At 40.5% G+C, this 21,513-nt stretch overlaps 1 protein-coding gene across 1 annotated transcript in view; it reads left to right on the forward strand.

The window, feature by feature from the left end:
* The window catches only part of LOC147724580 (fibrocystin-L-like), a 1,106,658-nt gene that overhangs the window by 314,688 nt on the left and 770,457 nt on the right, over positions 1–21,513 (forward strand). The window contains exons 17-19 of the mRNA XM_086966124.1: positions 16,822–16,945; positions 17,364–17,507; positions 19,116–19,273. Coding sequence (XP_086822250.1) covers positions 16,822–16,945; positions 17,364–17,507; positions 19,116–19,273 — 426 coding nt within the window. The remainder of the gene's footprint in view (positions 1–16,821; positions 16,946–17,363; positions 17,508–19,115; positions 19,274–21,513) is intronic.

A 21,513-nucleotide genomic window follows, 5' to 3' on the forward strand; every position in this document is an offset into this window, starting at 1 on the left:
CTACTCTCTCATACTCTCTCTTTACTATTTACTATCTACTACTCTCTCTACTACTCACTGTACTACTCTCTATTACTCACTCTCTACTATACACTCTCTACTAATTGCTCTCTACTACTCGCTCTCTACTAGTCTCTACTACTAACTCTACTACTCACTCTCTACTAATCTCTACTACTCACTATCTACTACTCCACTACTCTCTACTACTCACTCTCTACTACTCACTCTCTACTACTCTACTACTCTCTCTCTACTAAACACTCTCTACTACTCACTCTCTACTACTCTACTACTTACTCTCTACTACTCACTCTCTACTGCTCTCTCTCTACTACTCACTCTCTACTACTCACTCTCCACTACTCTCTACTAGTCACTCTCTACTACTCTTTGTCTACTACTCAATTCTACTCACTCTCTACTACTCACTCTACTACTCACTCTACTACTCACTCTACTACTCACTCTCTACTATTCACTCTCTACTACTCACTCCCTACTATTCTCTACTACTCACTCTCTTCAACTCCCTACTACTCACTCTCTACTAATCACTCTCTGCTACTCTCTCTACTACTCTCTACTATTCACTCTCTACTCTCCACTCTATTACTCATGCTCTACTCTCTACCTCTACCTCTCTACCTCTACACCTCTACACCTCTACCTCTACACCTCTACCTCTACACCTCTAGCCTCTCTACCTCTCTCTACCTCTCTCTACACGCACACATATGCACATATATATATGCATATATATCCATTTATATATATGTATGTGTATATAAATACATTCATATATAAACATATAAATAATCTGCAAATCTATATAAAAACAAATATAAATGCATGCATATATATGCATACATATGCATGTTATGTACATAAAAGTTTGAAAAACACTAATAAAAGCAAAGCTAAAAAGCCACCTAATTACAAACAGAATTGCTTTCCGGGTTTGAAGCACCGTAAGACCTATTGCATTTTGAATGCTTGTTTACTTTGGTTTCAAATGCGTTCAGATGTGTCACACATTTGCCATAAATTCTGAATGTTAGCACTCTAGCTACTCTTTAGATCACTGTAGTAAAGCTACTGCTCACCAGGGAAGTCTGATGATGGTATTTAAAGTACAAGTTTCAGTCTGCATGTTAGAATTTTTTAATGAAATAGAAGAGGATTTAAGAAGTCAAAATGTGCCCTAATTTTGCTTTCTACAGCACTAATCATAATTTATATGGCAAAATGAAGCCCCTAATTTTGTTGCTTTGAGAAATAAATGTTTTAAGTGTTACCACTTTATTCCAATCAAGATGGCTTCAGATGTTCCATACTTTTGTTCCATACTTTTGTCATAACGTAGACTGTTAGTGCTCTAGTTGTTCTTTAGATCACTCTGGGACATTCTGTCATTGGGCTATACTTGGGCTACATCTGGGTGATATTTGTGCTACATTTGGGCTTGTTTGTCTCTGGCTGCCATCTTGCGAGATGTATTTGTTATGAAGTTTCCTAATATCCTAACTTGCTACAGTCTCCTCAGTAGGAAATACATTCAGTGTTTTACACTTTAGTTGCTCATTAGATCACTGTAGTAAAGCTACTGCTCACCAGGAAAATCTGCTGCTGGTATTGAAAGTACATGTTTCAGCCTGCATGTCAGAATTTTTTTTAATGAAATAGAAGAGGATTTGAGAAGTGACTCAAAATGTGCCCTAATTTTTCTTTCTGCAGCACTAATCATACTTTCTATGGCAAAATGAACCCTCTCATTGTGTTCCTTTTTAAATAAATGTTTTAAGAGTTACCACTTTATTCCAATCCAGATGGCTTCAGGTGTGCTATACTTTTGTCATAAGTAAGGCTGTTAGCACTCTAGTTGTTCTTTAGAACACTCTGGGAAGCTGCAGTAGAACACAAAGGAATGAACTGACAGTCTCTGTCCTTGTTGGATGTATATGTTTTACTGAGAATGTCAGGCTTCATTCTCACATGACTGAGAAAGATAATGTGAATTTACAGAAAATATGCTCTCAGTTTAGCTTACAGATCACTTTCCAAACCTCTGTGGGAAAAGCATGAGAAAATAGTTTTCTCTCAAACATGATTCTTGATATTGCAGCAGAAGGCTTTTTGTCATGGTAAAATCACCTTAGAACACACCACAATTCCTAAAATTAGTATGGTACCATCAACAAATGATTTGTAATGTAACTAAAGTATTAAAACCTTCTATCGACTGCAATACTTTTTAATGAGGTGCTATTATGTATATTGGTCCCAAGATGGCTGCCAACACTTCTTGGATGAAGTGCTGACAGCCAATCAGATCTCACGATGAGATGTCTCGTTAGGCTCCGCCCAGATATGTATGTATTTTTTCCCTTTAATATCTAAAAAACTACTGAACAGATTTACACCATTTAACCAAAAGGTACAAGTGTGAACCAAGGACTACCTCTTTGCCAAATTTGGTGCAAATCCGTTCAGCAGTTCAGGCTGTATCTGCGATTAAAGGTTCCTATGGAAAATTGCACGGGGAAAACATGTTTTGGGACCCCTTTTTTACTTGGCCCCCGCTTAACAAATCACCCCGAAACTTTGAGGATAGGAGCGGACCGGAGCGCCCCACCAATTCTGAAAATTTCGTGAAGATTCGTCAACCGGTGCCAAAGTTATTCCAAATAGAATGTTGCGGATTTCCTATGGAAATTAGGTCCTAACTATAACTACCTATTGGCGATCGCCAGTAGGATATATATATATATATATATATATATATATATATATATATATATATATATATATATATATATATTACCTACTGGCGTTCGCCAGTAGGTATATATAGTTAGGATTAATTCCCTATGGGATTTCTGAAAATTCTATGCCTAATAACTTTGGCGTTTGTGGACGGAATCGGCTGAAATTTTCAGGAAAATGGCACATTTCGTTTCTGAGCAGCCCCTTAAAATTTGGTGGAGTTTCGTCAAGGGGGGGCTGAGATAAAAGGGGGGTCCCAAAACGCGTTTTTTCCATTCATTTTTCCATAGGGCGGTTGGACTCACTTTTAGCTCGAACGGCTGAATGGATTTGCACGAAACTTGGCAAAATTGTAGGGACTGTTAGCCCGATGTGCCTTTGCTAGGTCTCAATATATGTGCTTCAGTGGATTTTGAGAAATTAACGTTTAAATCAAGATATATATCTGTAACAGCGCTCCGGGCAGCGATCCGGTCCGCTTATTTTTCGCGAAACGGAACTTTGCGCGCAGAAAGCTGATTGGCTCTCCGGTGTCTGTCAACATTCTAAACAGTCCGGAGCGGCCGCCATCTTATCTCTCGGTAGGATCGAGAGAGAAGAGGTGAAAAACGAAGGGGGAATTTATTGAAAGGGTGCAAGGTATACCCCTCTTGACCCCCTAGGATTGTTATTGGGGTTATTAAAGGGTCCCATGGGGAAAATAAAAAAGAATGATTTTTCACGGTAGAAGCGTTTCCCGGGCCGCGAACTGGGCCGCAAACTGGTAGCGAAACGGGAATTCGCCATTTTGTGCTTCGTTTTAATTGTTTAGAGACAAAAATTATCGCCGCACATCGGCCACAATGCATGAATATCGTTGAAAAGTCAGCGATATTCATGCATTATCCAGCAAATGCTCTTAGCCATGTTATCCACCTTCCATTGGATAACAGAAAGCTGATTGGCTCTCCGGTGTCTGTCAACATTCTAAATAGTCCGGAGCGGCCGCCATCTTATCTCTCGGTAGGATCGAGAGAGAAGAAGAGGTGAAAAACGAAGGGGGAATTTATTGAAAGGGTGCAAGGTATACCCCTCTTGACCCCCTAGGATTGTTGTTGGGGTTATTAAAGGGTCCCGTGGGGAAAATAAAAAAGAATGATTTTTCACGGTAGAAGCGTTTCCCGGGCCGCGAACTGGGCCGCAAACTGGTAGCGAAACGGGAATTCGCCATTTTGTGCTTCGTTTTAATTGTTTAGAGTCAAAAATTATCGCCGCACATCGGCCACAATGCATGAATATCGCTGAAAAGTCAGCGATATTCATGCATTATCCAGCAAATGCTCTTAGCCATGTTATCCACCTTCCATTGGATAACATGGCTAAAAACCGCTCTGTGCGTGAGCTTTTTTTTTTTTTTTTTTTTTTTGCTGCGTGACGTTTGTTAACGTTCGATTCGATGGAAATCAGGAAGTGTTGAACACCATTTTGTCACTGCGAGTAAATATTTTGTTATAAATGAATCCTTATTGATAAACATTGTCTGCGCCATCTTGCGTTTTTGTCCAATGCCACAATTTTGTCGTGCACGGCAGCTATTTTAGATGCCTTGACCAGGGCCACTCTCTGCACGCCGTCGATTCTCAGCATGGCTCCCCACCCTCGCACGCATCTCCCCCACGCAATGGTCACCCCCGCTCTCTCTCTCATGCATGGGCCATATATTTCCCCCATCTGCGCTGCTCTTCTCTGAAAATCACACCCTGTGCCCGTTCGACACCTCCCTTTCACCCTATTCACTACCGCACCCTCTGACACTTCTCTTCCTCTGTGTCCGATTGTCCAGGCCGGACCTAGGCTATCACCTAGCCCTGCGGATGTAGTGTATGGCTTCAGCTGTAGAGTATCCAGACATGCCAACCCTCCCGATTCAGGTGTGAGACTACTGATTTCAGTGCTAGTCTTTCGCTTCCCGATTCCTGCAAGGAAAAACCCGGGGGCATATTTCCAATAACTAGCGGTAATTTTTGTCTCTAACTTGTTTAGAGACAATAATTATCGCCGCACTTCGGCGAATTTTATCGCACATAAACCTTGCTATTAGCAAGGTTTATCGCAAATGCGATAAAAAACGGCCGCAATGCATGAATATCGCTGAGAAGTCAGCGATATTCATGCATTAGTCAGCAAATGCTCTTAGCCATGTTATCCACTTCCATTGAACAAGCGCATGGTCTTTTAAAGATTTGTGAAGTACTCGGGGCGGGGGGGGCACTGGCACAATTTGCAGGCCAGGCAGTGTTCAACACGTGCATCACCCTTTCTCTGCCTGCTATTGCGCTCCATGTTTCGGAAAGGTAAGAAAATGAACGTGCATTTGAGTTTGAAATGTCCGATCTTGTAGCAGTACACTTGCAAAACCCACACATGACAATAACCCGATTCAAGGCCCCATTCACCCGATTTTTAAAAAAAATATAGTACTCCAAGACAGTTACATTTTAAAACTTTATTAATATTTAAATATAACGAACGCAACAAAAACTGTAAATATATTTAACCATTTTTTTAAATTAACCAGAACTATAACGATAACAACAACAACAACAATAATATAACTTTTATGCCTAAATTACGCAAACATTTAGCTAATCTGCTAAAGGGGGGAGTCGCCATTTCTTTACAATAATCAATAATGAAAAATCCACATCAATAGGGTTGCCCGTTTTGTCGATGCAGCACTATAGTGCAATATACACAGCACCTGGGGTGTCAAGAGTGAACAGGTCTTTCTTTGTTCCTTAAGATGTTATCTCCGAGAATGCTGATGCATTGGTGTCTGTACACTTCTTTGTCAATTCTGTCAAGATGATAACTGCTTTATAAACAGACGATATCTTTGTTTCGTCATTAGTGTTAAGTGTGTCTGAAACTACAGTGCCCTTCTGGTTTTTTTTCTTCAGGCTCTACAGAGTTTTGTGTGTTGTTCTTTTGAGCGACAATTATTCCAGAGGTTTCAGGTTCACTTGTTTTGTTCTGCAGTGAGTTAACAGCTTTAGAGAGTTCATGTTTATTTGCTATGTCCTGCTGTTCGTGAACTGCTTCAGAGACGTCAGCCTCATTTTTTATGTTTCAGTAGATCCTGGACCTGCCCGGCCGCGCCCAAAATGGCGCCGGTGTAAATGGGACTCGTAACTGCTTGTTCTGTACTGGTTGCCCAACCTTGATATCACGAGATACATATGCAGTTTTGAAGCACATGGCGGAGGCTTGTCTGCTGTAGTGGGGCGCCCCTTTATCGTTTCAGTCGCCATTCCGCCCGCTTTTGCTACACTGTGCCTCATCCGCCATTCAGCTGTTTACCGCCCGCTCTTACGGCTACAGCGTCTCGCTCACCATGTAGTTGAGTTGCTCCCACTCTTGCGGTGCAGCGGTAGGCGGCTTCCACAGGACTCTTAAAATGGCGGCCGGTCTTCGGATTTGGGCCTGGTCCAGTAAAATTGCCCTGGGACACCTTGGAACTCGGACGCTTGTCTGCCAGGGCTTGGGTTCTATTCTCGAAAGCGTCCCCTCAGCCTTGAAGATTGTACAAAAGTCTTGGGGGCCCTCGACTCCCGCAGGCTTCCGGTGGGGAGCGGCTGCCATGATTGCTTGCGGAATGGCCACGACGGAGCTACGAGATGGTGGTGCTCTCATGGTGACGCCAGCTTCAGTCTGAAACATCCCGAAACAAGGTGGGGCTTTTATCGTTTGGGGAAAAAAAAATTTTTAATCCAATGAAAAGTGTTATTTTTAGGTCACATGACCTAGTCTTACATAATTAGGAAAAGAAAAGTAAAATGAACCAATGAAAAGTTTTATTAACAAGTCACATGACCTGTTATGCTTACGTTACGCGCTGCGCGGCGCGCTCTGGATCGTTTCCGGGAAGCTGCGCCTTGCGCACCGGAGCACATCCGGGTGCGCTAACGCGTCGCGTCATATGACGCATTACGCGACAATGCAGGTGCAGAATATAGTCAAAATGTCTCCACCAACCAGCGGTCGGAATTCCTCCGCTTTCAGCAGTCCAAAAAGTTCGGTCAAATCTTAAGAGCGGGAGCAACTCAACTACATGGTGAGCGAGACGTTGTAGTCGCAAGAGCGAGCGGTAAACAGCTGAATGGCGGAAGAGGCACAGAGTACCAAAAGCGGGCGGAATGGCAACTAAAACGGTAAAGGGGCGCCCTACGACAGCGTGTCTTCAGGTGAAACGGATTGTGGGACAAGGTCCAGAATGAAAGATTCTTCAAAAGGGAAAAAATTCCGCCGGACCCCGGGAGCCGGCCACCTATGCCGGGGGCGATCTCAGGTCTCACCAGGGCAACACGACTTGGGGAGGGGGCAGGAGCCAAGCGCCCCCTCTCAGTCCGCGCCATCTCACCGCCCCTCGGGAGCCTCCGTCAAGCGGTTTAGGGAGGCACCGTATCACATTGTTTTCCAATGCAGTCAGGTCCACAAATGGACTCCACTACTTTGAATAGTGAAGCTGCAGCAGGTGCAAATAAGGTTTAAACAGTGTTACAAGAACTGCTTAGAACTCTGAAGTATGGCACTCAATAACCAGGACTTATGCCATTTATGTAAGGCAGTGACATGGAAGCAACTCAGGGACAAAAAGCATGAACGAACATTCACGTATGAAAATCTTATTTGGAGAAGGGGTAGAATCCAAACGCCCCCTGCCAGTTCGCGCCACTACACTGTATGTGGAAAATCTGAAGCCATCATTCTCCAAACTCTCAACGCTTGTTATCAGTGCATGAGTTTCATGCTCGATCGATTGAGCTAGCCGGATCGGGCAATAAAAAGTATAAAATAGTTATGTAAATAGTTATTTAATAAAATGTTTTATTCTGTTTCTTTGGTGGTGTGTTGTGTATATTTTTAATATTTGCATAGGGTTTGCCGTTATTTTTGGCGGTGTGGGTGGCGGAGTCGAGCTGTTTTGCAGCCCTCATGGTGTGGAGCTCAATTCATTTCACTATTTTCGTATTTCTCATGAAGGGTTATTCCTAATGTTTGTATTTTACCGAGGTTAAAAAGAGATCGAATTAGTGGTCTACTGATTTTGCTCGATTACTTTTATTTTTTTACACGATTTTTCACTATCTGCAAAGACTAAACAGAGTATTGCGACTTTGTGCTTGTTTGTAAATAGAGAATGATCCAAAGAGAACCAATTGTAAAACAGTAAATGCTTGGATAATAATCAATCAAATGGAGAGACAAGCAGGTACGACGGATTACAACAGGGGTAAAGGTCTGCGTTAACTACCGTTCTCTATCTGCAAAGAGAGAGTACTACTAAGAGAAAAGAGGGGAGTGGGGGGGGGGGCAGCGTTCAAAGCACATCAGCGTGCATAAACACGAAAACGTTTTTACCTATCACGTACTTGACATTTGACAGCTTTTGATGTTTCCTATTAAAAAACCATTGAAATTCACAGAAAAAACCATAGGTTATACTCCATATATAGTTAGGAATTTGCATTTACAAAACCTTGAATATTCAATGAAAAAACCATTGGTTTTAGGCCATATATAGTTAGGGATTTGCATTTAGAAAACCTTATTTTACTCGCATAAAACCATTGAAATTCCATATATAGTTATAAGCGCTAACTATATATCGCGCACCCGCAATCCACTGCTGATGATGTCACATATTACATCATTCATGACATGGTTAGTGACATCACTGATGACATCACTGATGACATCTCAAATGACATCACTGATGACATCACTGATAACATCTCATTTGACATGACTGATCACATCACTGATGATATCATTCTTGTGATAATACCATGAACCTCTTCAGACTCTAATATAACCTTAGATACAATCAGTGTAAACAGACAGTTACTCATCCATGGAGTTACTCACACACCTAGTCAGTTATGCCAAAAATCAATCACACCTCCATTTTCTCAACTATACAGTTATACACACCTTACTTATTCAAACATATACTAACACATATTTACTTTACTCTCTTATACAATCTCTGATACATGTTCACAATGATCCATACAGCCACTCACACATTCACTAGCTGTTATGCACAGTTATTTATAGATGTCAACTCTCACATGTACTGTGTTTTACATATGTACTTAATTTGACATGTAGCACTGAGATATCCATTCACTCACTAATACACTCATGCACAGTCAACCGCCCATACAGCTGTTTCCACTTGCAGTTTTGAATCTATACATATAGTGAATCAACTACTCACACATCTATGTACAGAGTCACACACCTTCCAGCCACCCATACACACACACTCAGTTTCCCATACAAATACTTGGACAACCAATCAACCCATACAGTTACTCATATAGCTACTGATCAACATATGCAGCAGTTTGTAGAACAACAGATATAATGATGCACAAATTAAAACAGTTTAGTCACTAACCCATGCACTCAGTGAGACACATTTAATCACTCACTCAATCAGTCAGTCATGCACCTAGTAAATCCTTCATCCAGACACTTATATATCCACACATTCATCAATATGTAAAACATATTTTAACTTTACAGAAACATACAGTCACTGGATGTTGTAATCAGTGATGTCATCAGTGATGTCATTTGAGATGTCATCAGTGATGTCATCAGTGATGTCACTAACCATGTCATGAATGATGTAATATGTGACATCATCAGCAGTGGATTGCGGGTGCGCGATATATAGTTAGCGCTTATAACTATATATGGAATTTCAATGGTTTTATGCGAGTAAAATAAGGTTTTCTAAATGCAAATCCCTAACTATATATGGCCTAAAACCAATGGTTTTTTCATTGAATATTCAAGGTTTTGTAAATGCAAATTCCTAACTATATATGGAGTATAACCTATGGTTTTTTCTGTGAATATATATATATATATATATATATATATATATCAGGAACACTCCAATCTTCACAGTATAAGAAAGGCACTGACTCCGTGAAATTTCGAATTCCAAATAAGTTTTATTCCACTTTTCGGCTGCTTTGACGCGTTTCGGCGGTTAGCTCCCGCCTTGTTCACTACATCTCTGCATTCTGTGACTCAATTTATACCCCTGTGACATTACATTACATCATGAATGTTTGACTCGGTTTTTCATGGTTATTACAGCTTGTTTAACATTTTGACTGCCCTGTTGCCATGACAATGCTAGCAACGCTTGAATTTGACAGACATAGAAAAGTTCTTGAGGCATGCACATTCCTACATAGCGTCATCATTGCTTGCACGTTATGCCGTTCCTATAGAAACCTCCCCGTACTGACAGCCTAGGGATTCCCTCATTCCTTCCAATGCGCTTGGCTAGTGTGGCTCGGCGGCCCCTGTATGCGGAGGTATTCTAGCTGTGAGTGTTAGCGTGTGTATTATACAAATGTACTAGGTTCTCGAGTTACGTGCAATAAGTTTGCGCTATTGTCCGGTTATGTTTCGTGAGTGTTCTCTATGTGTGGAACACTATCTTGTCGTGTGGTAAAATAAAAAACTGTCGAGTGGGTTAGGTGGACATATTTCTAAGGTGGTTCCGGTGCTAAATTATTGGGCCCATATATTGCGGAGGCCCCAGGTTACTACCCGTATGTGGTGAAATAGCCTAACTATATGTATTGCACGCTTATAGTGCTTGGCCATTTCTAAGCACCGTAAGCGCTTGTCCCTCTTCTCCAAGTGGATATCTATATATATATATATATTCACTGAAAAAAACATAGGTTTTAGCCACGTTATAGTTAGGAATTAGCATTTAAAAAACCTCAGAAATTCACTGAAAAAACCATAGGTTTCACCCATGTTATAGTTAGCTGGACATTTCTCTAATACAAAACCATTGAAATTCCCCTGTTGTAGTTAGTTCAGCTAACTATAACTCGCGCGCCCGCAATGCACTACTGATGGCGTCACATATTACATCACTCATCACATGGTCAGTGACATCACTGATGACATCATCCACTGAATGTGTGTCTTTCAGAAAAATAAATATTTTTATATATGTATATCTAATGGTCGACGGAAGAATAAATGGGTAATAAGTGTCTAAATGGATTTTTTTTGTAAATTTCATTGTATAACTGACTTATTAAGTGTATCTTAGTGAATACATGTATTAGCGAGTAATGTTTAAATATGTAAATATCTGTATCAGTGTCTCACTTTGTGTATAAGTGGCTGCATGGGTTGATGAGTAGCTACACGAGTGTCTATATGGGTTATTAGTTGGTTTTTTGAGTATCAGAATGAGTGTCGGTATGGTTTGGTGGCGGGTATTACTTAGGGCACAGATGCATGAATGACTGACTCACTGTTTGTATGTGTTTTGAAGACAGCATGTGTGCAGGACTGTACGCGCAGATGAATGTGTGTATGGGTGTGCTAGTGAGTGAATGACTGCCTCAATAGTGTCTTTATGAGTAAGTACATATGTTTTAAACTAGTATATGTGAGTATTGATGTATATAAGTAAAGATATATGACAGTGACAGATTGAAAAAGTTCCTGTATAAATAAGTATGTGTTTCTATAACTGATTGTTTAAGAGAGTAAGTATGTGTACAATTCTGTAAAAGTAAGTGTAGTGGTGTGTGTATAGCTGTATATGCAAACAAATGGATGTTTGATAGTTTATTTGCATGTGTGACTATGTGTGTGAGTAACTGTATGGATGAGTATCGGTGTGGAACAGGATGTATAGGTGTATGAGTACATATGATGAGTGAGTACATGTTTAAGTGACTATATAGAACTGTTGGTGGATGAGTGGATGTGTATGTAGATGTTGGAATCACTGAATAGGTCATTGTAACTGGTATTGGTATCTCCATTTTGTTTGAAAATTTTAGTATCTATTTTTGAATGTGTGTATCAAAGGTTATATTAGGGTGAGAGGAGGTCTGCCACTCTTTCACAAGGATGATGCCATCAGTGATGTCATCAGTGATGTCATTTGAGCTGTCATCAGTGATGTCATCAGTGATGTCATTTGAGATGTAATCAGTGATGTCACTGACCATGCGATGAGTGATGTAATATGTGACGTCATCAGCAGTTCATTGCGGGCGCGCGAGTTATAGTTAGCTGAACTAACTATAACGGGGGAATTTCAATGGTTTTGTATGAGAGAAATGTCCAGCTAACTATAACATGGGTGAAACCTATGGTTTTTTCAGTGAATTTCTAAGGTTTTTTAAATGCTAATTCCTAGCTATAACGTGGCTGAAACCTATGGTTTTTTCAGTGACTATATATATGCACCGGAAAACTAAACACCCACTTTCTTTACAAAGAAATGGAAAGTTTGCATCTCTGCAACCTCTCTAATTTTTCACCTTAGTCATCTTCCACTCAATCAACACAACAACCACAAATACACACACCTACTTGCTACCATCACCTGAGCTTATCAATTATTCTTTTTAATTCAAATTCAAAGTGCAGGGCCTTTATTCAGCCTTCTTGGTAAATACTACCCGTGAATAGCAGTGGGTAATTTGCACACTTTCGTCCTTTCTTGCGTCTTTTCTACCACACACTGCGGCAGGTTTACAAGCCCCTTGCGCCACTTTTGCATCATTTTTCCCACAACCTTGTGAATCTGCCCAACTGTGTGTGCTTTATGCACTAGCTTTCTTCCTTAGATGTGGTACTAGTTTCTCTTCCTCCCACTGCGGAACCCAACACTCTATCTGTGTAATGACCTGGAAATCCAAAGATCCACTTCACTGACAATGCAGTGGTTAGTTTGCGTCCCTCCACCTTTCTTATTTTTCAAGTTTTTCATCTTCCATTCAATCTACACATAATCCACACATACACACATCTAATTGCTGCATTCCTTAGCTGTGATTATCAACTATTCTTCTATTTTATATTCATATTCAGAGTGCAAGCCTCCAGGAATTCTCCAGGAATTCTGCTCATACACAGAACTGTGCATAAAGACTTAGGACCTAAGTGAATCACGGTGTACCAAAACTCACCTTACTACACAATCCCCCTACCAGACTAGCAATCAGTGACTCATTGGTTCTTCGCCCTAGAGCAAAAATCATCAATGACTATTCAACCCAGAACATGCGACTTAGATTACATGAAGTAAAGTAGATAACAAGAACACTCTTTCAATATAGTCTTACACCAGTCCAAAACAAGATGTAAATAAAGACACGTGCAACTTTGAAATGTTTATTTCTAACGCCATAATCTCATGCACAGTACCTTAGAAAATAAAACCAAACATATTATCAGAAACAAGGTTGTCAGCATTGTTACTACTCTTTGAAATACAAACGGAAAAAGCATCCTATAATGCTAAAGGTAAACACATTTAAAATATACCTACATTTCACCCTCCCTACCTAGCAGATTCGTTTATAACTACAGAAAGTCTCATAGGATTACATGGGCAGATCCATACCTCTGGTATTCAGCAGTAGTGGATCACATTCAGTGCTCCACAAACTGTCAAGATACGAATGTTCTCCAACTGTGTGTAACTTTGCCTCCACAATGCATTATGAAACGCGCAAGTATCAGAGGTGGCCACAGCTGCATATGTATTATGGTTCGAACGTGCGAGGATCATTCTGAATAACAGACACAGTATTCAAGATAACCTTGATGTTCCATGCTCTCACTATACACACAAAACTAGCAAGACAGTTTGCAAATCTAGCATACCAAATTATTCTCATAAAAAGCAAAATATTCAGCCTTCTCTAAACAATATCACAAGTACGTGTCGTGTGCAAAGCAGGAAAGTAAAAATAGCGTTTAAGCTTCTAATAAACCCATGCTCCATAACAGGGTGTGAGTGCAAGGCTCAGCCCCACGGCACCCTTTCTTGATCAATGCACATGACATAAACGTGGGCGAATTAGGAACGCAGAGTCCAAGCCTAAAAAGCAGAGTCAAGTTCACATTTCCTAAAAAAAGTTATTCGCTCTTTCATAGAAAGCAGTAGCTAAATAATAAAGAATACGTAGAAAAATCAAAGAGTCTTAATCCAACAGCGTGTTAACACAGTATGTAGCAACAGCCTCCAACAGGAAGTCATTGTTCTCATCTGAAAACATTTCAGCCATCCAATTCAATAGTGGGAATGAACATACATGTTCCTCAACGACCGGAGACTCTATCACCATCGGAGGAAAACTCGGGTCATCTTAAATGTAACTGCGTGCCAAGAACTCAAGCGCCGCTGCAAAAACATTCCAACGTCCCATTATTCCATGTGTCGCTGCTACGGCCATAATCCCGCTGCCAGAACAGAGCACGTCATGAACCACTAAGGGGCTCATCAGCTGGTCATAATCCGCGTTGGGAGACACCGTACTGCAGAGACACAAATCCAGGGCCAAGTTCAAATCGCAGCTCAGGCAATGGAACACAGGTTGAACGCATGTGAAAAAGGAAAATCTAAACGATAATCCATAAACTGCACTCAATGTAGCCAAAGGCAGCGCTCCGTAATAACTAATCATTCGGTTGCTAACCATCAACAGCCGGGACATATTGTCGTCAGCTACAGGATGTGCATCCATATTTATGTAAACAAATTAATAAAAGCACACCGGCAACTAATGCGAGTATTAAGCGCAATCCACCAAAGATGCTGGAAAAAATCGAATGAAAAAATCCCAAAAAGACACCAAATATACTTTCTACAGAAGTCACAAGGCCACTGCTTCTAACTTTAAAAAAGTAAGTTAACCCCGTAGTCAAGGACACATTAAAGATACTCTAAATTAACTCCCCAAAATTCAAGAGCTCGTCTGTATTTAATAAATCATGCACTTCTGTGCGGGTGTTTGCTACATGAAGGACAAATGTTTCTGTACCAGATATAAGGGCGACCTCTTTTTGAGACAATAGCACTCTTATTCGACTCATTTGTTTGACTCTGCTTTCAAGGTCGAAATTGACAGCCAGATGGAAACAGCCAGCTTCCCATGCAGAGGAGTTAACACAACTTTTTTTTAATCAAACCACAAGCTCAGTTACTGTAATCATGTAAGTTATACCTGCTAACATTGCACAACAATCTCCATTATTTCAAAGTAAATAACTCCTGTTTCCAGTAAACTGAACGTTGTTATGATAGCAGGTGTCGGACTACCTTTCAAAACTCAGTCCAAATTAGGCACATCTTGTATACAAGAGCCATGCAATTGTATGTGTCTACAAATTAAGGAGTGATCTGGTACTATTGTGCAATCCTCGCCATTCACATAGACTTCTTTTCCCTCCCTCAGACACCTATATGTAAATGGTAATAACCAAGCTTCATGCAGATAAGCGCTCCCTAAACATCCATATCTGCCTATAGCATAGTATTTCATGCAAACCTCAAACTTTACCAGGTTAAAAAATAACGTTATGATACTGTGGATAAGACACACACACACCTGAATTGGATCTCCAATTTGTGACCACTTCTAACCATTCTCATAGCACGCCCTGTGCTCTGATTTGACAGTGAGAGAGTGATCGCACCATAGTTTGTACTGCTAATCATTCTCAGCATACGCTACGAATACCCTTTGACGTTACACGTCGCATCAAAGCTTCCGTGTGACGTCATGTACGCCGCCCCGTACAAAAAAAACGTGAATGTTTTTAATTGTTTAAAAACATATATTCATGTATTTAATGAACATACTAACAGAAGACTTAATCTAGGATAATTATGGAATATTTTTTTTTAAGTTTTAAAAATCATATATTACTTCTATATTGTATGAGTGCAGCTGCGTGCCCCTCCGCCTGGTACCCTAGACTCCACCACGCCCAGACCCGATTCATAAGCATGATCGTCACCACAAAACCATTAGCACGCATATCGCTTTTCAACACATGCTTTTACAACTAGGGCAATGAGACTGAATCAGACAATTTCTCTATCTAAAGCTTAGTTATACCATTTCGAGGGCAATGTACCACCCCTAAATGTTGCAAATCTATGTGTTCCCCTTCATTGATTGGTTGGAAAGACGAGGAGAGGTCATCACACCATACTAAGATGGTATAATTTCAATTTGTTTCATATGGATTGAATCCCCACCCACAATTTACTTTCTCGCGTCTTTATTCCGCCCACCAACATTATTTCATTTTTGCATACAGTGTTAACACATTTGGTGAGTCTTCTTCCTTTTCCCAGGTCATGGGGTGAGGTTCTCAGACACATCGTGGGGAAGATGCTTCTTGGCCGAGGTTCAATGCCAATGCTCCAGCAAATTCAGAGTCAGAGTGTGCGTGCGCGGCATCGTCCAAGATGGAGGATGTGACAGTATTCAGGCCCAAAGTACGAGCTAGTAGCAAAGTCAAAGAGAAACATTTTAGAATACAAAAATAAAGGAATGCGCTGTATACAACTTATCACTACCCTAACCCCATTACTTTATTTTAACTTGTGCATTAATAGTTAAGCTGAACCAACAAGCTTTTTACAAGCTGCAGCATAAGCATTAGCATGTGAGGTTTAAAGCAGCCATTTCTGGCACTAGTGCGCAGAAGCAAATATTTCCCACCAAAGCAGAACAGACGTCACACCACGTGAGTGTGGCAGACGCATGTGCAGTGAAATTCCAGTGTTGCGGCGGCCATTTTAGGACATTCGAGTTCATTTTAGTAAAAGCACATAGGCGAGCTTCCCCTAGATACTAGAAATGTCATGAAATGTAAATATTAGTAAACAAAACATTTTGGTTAATATATTACAGAGAGAATTGAGTACAAGCAAGTTTCTGTACGTATGAAACCTTGCTCAATCACCTCAATGAGGTAGAACTGAAATTCTTTCTTTATTGAATCAAACCAAGAGGTGGACGTGAGCTGTATTATATGTCAAGTGGCTGACCATGTATTGTAAAACTCATTAAAAGGAAGAAGCAGAAAACTGTTTGAAATGTTGAAGTGATGGCAGGAATGTAAACATGTAACCTGGAAAGATTGCAAATCTAAGTTTGGATGATAATAAAATATTATACTATGTTTATATTCCTTGCTTAGGTGATAGCCTTGGGAAACTGGACGATGACGAATGCCACTGAAGAAGTCCAGTCAATCACCATTGCCTGTGCAGAATTATGTTCATTTTTCGGTTTTGTTCTGATTTATAATACGGAAAAGACAAGTAAGTAGTCAAAGATTATATACAGCACTTTTATTACTAAACTCTACGCAGCTATTTCATTTCTGTATATTTTTTAGTACTGTTCCTTTATGAGCAGTTTGAAAGTAAATCATTTTGTCGGGTTATAATACTGCACATTTCTTTGGATGGGTTTCCTGCCACAAAATGAGCCCATTGTTCCCAAATCTCTGTATGTAGGAAACATTGTGTTAATATGGAAGATTTCATGACATTTGAAACAGTGATTGATGTTATTTAGAGCTCTACTAAATTACGAAAAGTACACTATCTTAAATATGTAAAAAGAAAACATTTGAACATGGCGCTTACAGATATATTAGGAAGTGTACATATTTTAGGATGGAATAATTATGCATTTCTTTTTATAATTCATCTAATTTTGCGCTTTGAATCCTAGTTTATCTGTCAGCTGATGCCTCAAGCGCTGAAGTGCAGTCTGCTTTGAATGACCTGCTGTCAATACAACCAGATACAGTAGAAGTTATGAGGACTGATGATGCTGACGAGCACATCTATACTGTGACATTCCACTCACACAGAGGTATGCATAATGCCACCATACCTACAGGCGACTCTACTGCGTGACACTCTACTGCATTCTACACTCTCCTAATGCTCCTGTATTGTTCTCCCTATTCAAAATCACAGAATGATTTTTATAGCACAAACTACAAGACATCAACTGCTTTTAGAGCCCATTGCACCACCTATGTCTTTTTGTTTGTCTTCCTTTACTAGTCTGAAAATGTTGATTTGCTGCTTGCACAATTATCATAACAATACCTATTTCACAAGGTCACCTAAACTTATATCATAACTTATTTTATTGTAACCAATATCAAAGAAATATCATTTTCAACTATCAACAATATATTGGGGAAAACATCATCAATCTATTCACAGTTCATTAGGTTCATCACAGTGCATTAGATACATCACAAACATTAAAAAGTCACAGAAACCTAACAACAGGTCTTCCTTATAGCCTTATAGCCAGCCGTAGTGGGCTATACTGGCTATTAAAGGCCCGCTGCAGCGTTAAAGGTCTGAGCCGAAGGCGAGGAACTTTAACAAGGCAGTGGGACTTTAATAGCCGGTATAGCCCTGCTATGAAGGGCTATAAGGCTATTAGAACATTGTGCTACTAGAGGACAGAATGTCCTAACAAATTAAGCAAAGGCTTTAGGGAGCGCAAGGGGATTGAAATCCCCTCAGGTTCCATGAAGCCTTTGTTCACAGCCACAAAGAAGCGTTGGAATGTTGGAGCTCCAGCCTTATTATCAGCCTGGAGCACTTCATTGTTTTCAACGGAGCTCCCATCATTCCCATGTTCTAATATAGCCTTTTATAACCCGACATAGCGGGCTATACCAGCTATTAAAGGCCTGCGCCCGCGTTAAAGGCCCGAACCGAAAGTGAGGGAATTTAACAAGGGAGCTGGACTTTAATAACTGGTATAGCCCTGCTACGAAAGGCTAAAAGGCTATTAGAACATTCTGCCACCAGAGGGCAGAATGTTCTAACAACTAAAACAAAGGTCTCTCGAAGCTGGAGGGAATTTAAATCCCCTTGAGCTCCGAGAGGCCTTTGTAAAACATTGGAATGTTGCTCTGCTGGCCTTTACCGGCCCATAGAAGCACATAGCAATCCATTGTCTTCAATGGAGTTCCCAACATTCCAATGTTCTAATAATGCTTAATAGATGGTCAATGTGCCCTGTGGAATCTGAAGCCTGATTGTAAGTCACATAGAGGGCTGTTTTACTCCAGGTAGGGACACAGTAAGTTGTTGAAATGCTTTTCAAGTTCTTCGTGACACAAAAAAGCCAGAGCTGGATATGTAGTTTGCTAGTCAATTTCTTTACGGCGGGTGTGATTTGTGCATGTTAAAGGACCCCGGGATGACTCAACTGCATAACGAAGTATTGGTGAAGTATATATTCATCAGTTGTGCTGAAAATTTTTGGTAAAAACTTTGCTTTTTTGTAGAAGTCATTGAACAGCTCTGTAACCAAGCCTAATATTTCCTTATGTATTTTAGTTTTATGTCATTATTCAAGTATCATTCGAACAAGACACAACTGTAAAATTACTCTATGATTATGAAAAGGTTTAGTCATTTTTCTGACCACAATATGTTTTCTTTTCAGGTGACTTTAATATGCTCAATTATGAGGTTGCTGAGGGAATTAACATGACAGTTGACATTGTTGAACAAACAAAAGGAATTCCCAGCATGCAGGACTTCACCTTGATGTGGGATGGCATAACCTCTCAACCTATAGCAGCAGAGGGGTCGGCAGCTGAGGTTTGTGATTTACATGAACTTCATCTATTTAGGCATAATAGATCTGCAAATGATGAAAGTAAAGGCCCAATTACAAAAGGCCTTTACATTGTGTAGCCACTAAGCACAAATTGCACTTTCAATAATGTAAATTGCACAGGGTTTGATACCTGCCATATGTTCAGTTTACACTCCATTATGCGTTGCACACCCCCGAATGGGGAATAACACACTAATATTACATATTATTCCCATTTAGAAGTGGACATGCAACGAGGTGCATTATGTGGTCCTGCAGTTTTGATGTTTTACCCCCCGAAAGTCAGTTTTAGGTGTTGGAAAGACAGTGTTCATATTTTGGAGCATCAAATAACATAAGTACATTTGTCATGCACCTTTAATTTATTATTGTGATATATTTTGGCAAAATAATTGTGCAAAACTCACTGTGTTATACGCAGCAGAATAAAAAGTAGCAGTCTAGCTTTAGCTGTGCTCTTTCACTCTTCTAGTCACACTGGTGACGGTCTCTATCATTAAACGTATTGCTTATGAAGCAACATAATGGGAAAACATTGTTGTCTGAGCTCTATCATTCCAACCTGTCCGTTTTGGTTGGAGGTCACAAAAAAAACAATATCTGCATACGCATTTTGGTGATGGGCTGCTCTGGACAAACTAAAGCATGAGATGAAAGTAAATGGTTGCATAACATTGTGGTTTTGTCTAAAAAATTGTGTATGTTTTTTACTTCACATTTTAAAAATGAAACTCTTATATTATTACATTCTTACTCATTGCATAATTTTTACATAGGCGTGTATTATACCCAAGTGTAAAGTTGTCCAGAGAAAACCACTGTTGCTTTGAATTGTAAAGGAGGCATTTACATTGCATTTTCATAATTTGAAAGCAAGCATGTTAGAATATGTAAAACAATATGAAACGGACGCCAGCTTGTCTTGTAAGTTTATGATTACCAGTGTAGAGGTCCTTAGAAAATGTGCTATTAATGCATTTTTTCTCGGGAAGTGGAAGACGAAAAACTACCGCCTATACAATAGATGTCCATACTAAGGGCTCCATTAGGATGGCGGGTGGACTTTAGCCCGCCCGCCACCCTAGCGGTGCTGGGGCCGGAACACCAGAGGTCCTGTAGTGCCAATTAGGATGCGACCACCACCCTGGCGTCCCTGCATCCTGCATCTCCAGCATTGCGGCGGGAGCTGCTGAAAGCAGCTCCCGCCCCAATGCCAAAGAGGCATGCTGAGCATTGCCGTGCACAACGTGGCAGCCACCGCGCAGTGCCTGCCACCTTCTGCATGGCAATGGTACCCCCAAGTGCAGCCCCCTACCCCTCGCCCACCACCCCAGCAGGGGCCTGCAATGGACCCCCAAAGCAATATTCGCAACACTTTCCATGGCGGCATCGCCACCATGAAAAGGCCTTTAACGCCAGGCATCATAATATGGATGGTGGTGCCTTCCAGGCTCCGCCCCCATATAATACCCAAGTTCCGCCTGGCCAGAAATTGTGACGATTGCCGATCAGCAGAAAAGCGGTGGACAGACTATCCATCCGCCGCGGTACTGCTGTGGCGATCCCCCGCCATCATAATCACCACCTATGTATTCGCCTAAAATTGGTGCCACAAATATGAATGGTTTGACCAAGCGTGTGGTTGTTAATCCATTTCTACTGTTTTAATATGCTTTTCCATCAGGGCAAACCTGGTCCCTGTATCCAACAAGTGTTCCATCACTTTCTGCCTTAACTCTTGCCTAGGTACTGGTCAAGTGCAACCAGATCACCGTGTCTGGTACCTAAGGATTTTTTGTGCGGTTTTCATTTAAACATTTAGATAACGATATCAAATCTTAAGCTTCCATTCTTGGATTCTTGTCTTCTTGGTGTCATTTTATTAGAGAAATTATTCTCTATGTTTATACATTTGAGTGGGATTTTTATTCTGTTGTGTTTTCAACTTTTTACTTGTTTTGGTACCTATAAATGCTTTTCACATGTTCTTAAGTTAAGCCTCTCCACTCAATTCCATGGCTACGATGGTTTGAGCTCAGATTTATATTACTGATACCTTTACTCTAACTAACACGAATAGTGCTATTGCTACATGTGGTAGACCACCATCCACCCTAACTAATAATTACATTTTTCACAAGCAAATTATCAATGACACACAGGACCTACCATATTTTTGGTTGCTAGCCAAATGCTGTTTCATCAGGTCCTTGGCACACCA

Source organism: Lissotriton vulgaris, chromosome 4_1 (assembly GCF_964263255.1).
Source record: "Lissotriton vulgaris chromosome 4_1, aLisVul1.2, whole genome shotgun sequence".
Classification (NCBI taxonomy): Eukaryota; Metazoa; Chordata; class Amphibia; order Caudata; family Salamandridae; genus Lissotriton; species Lissotriton vulgaris.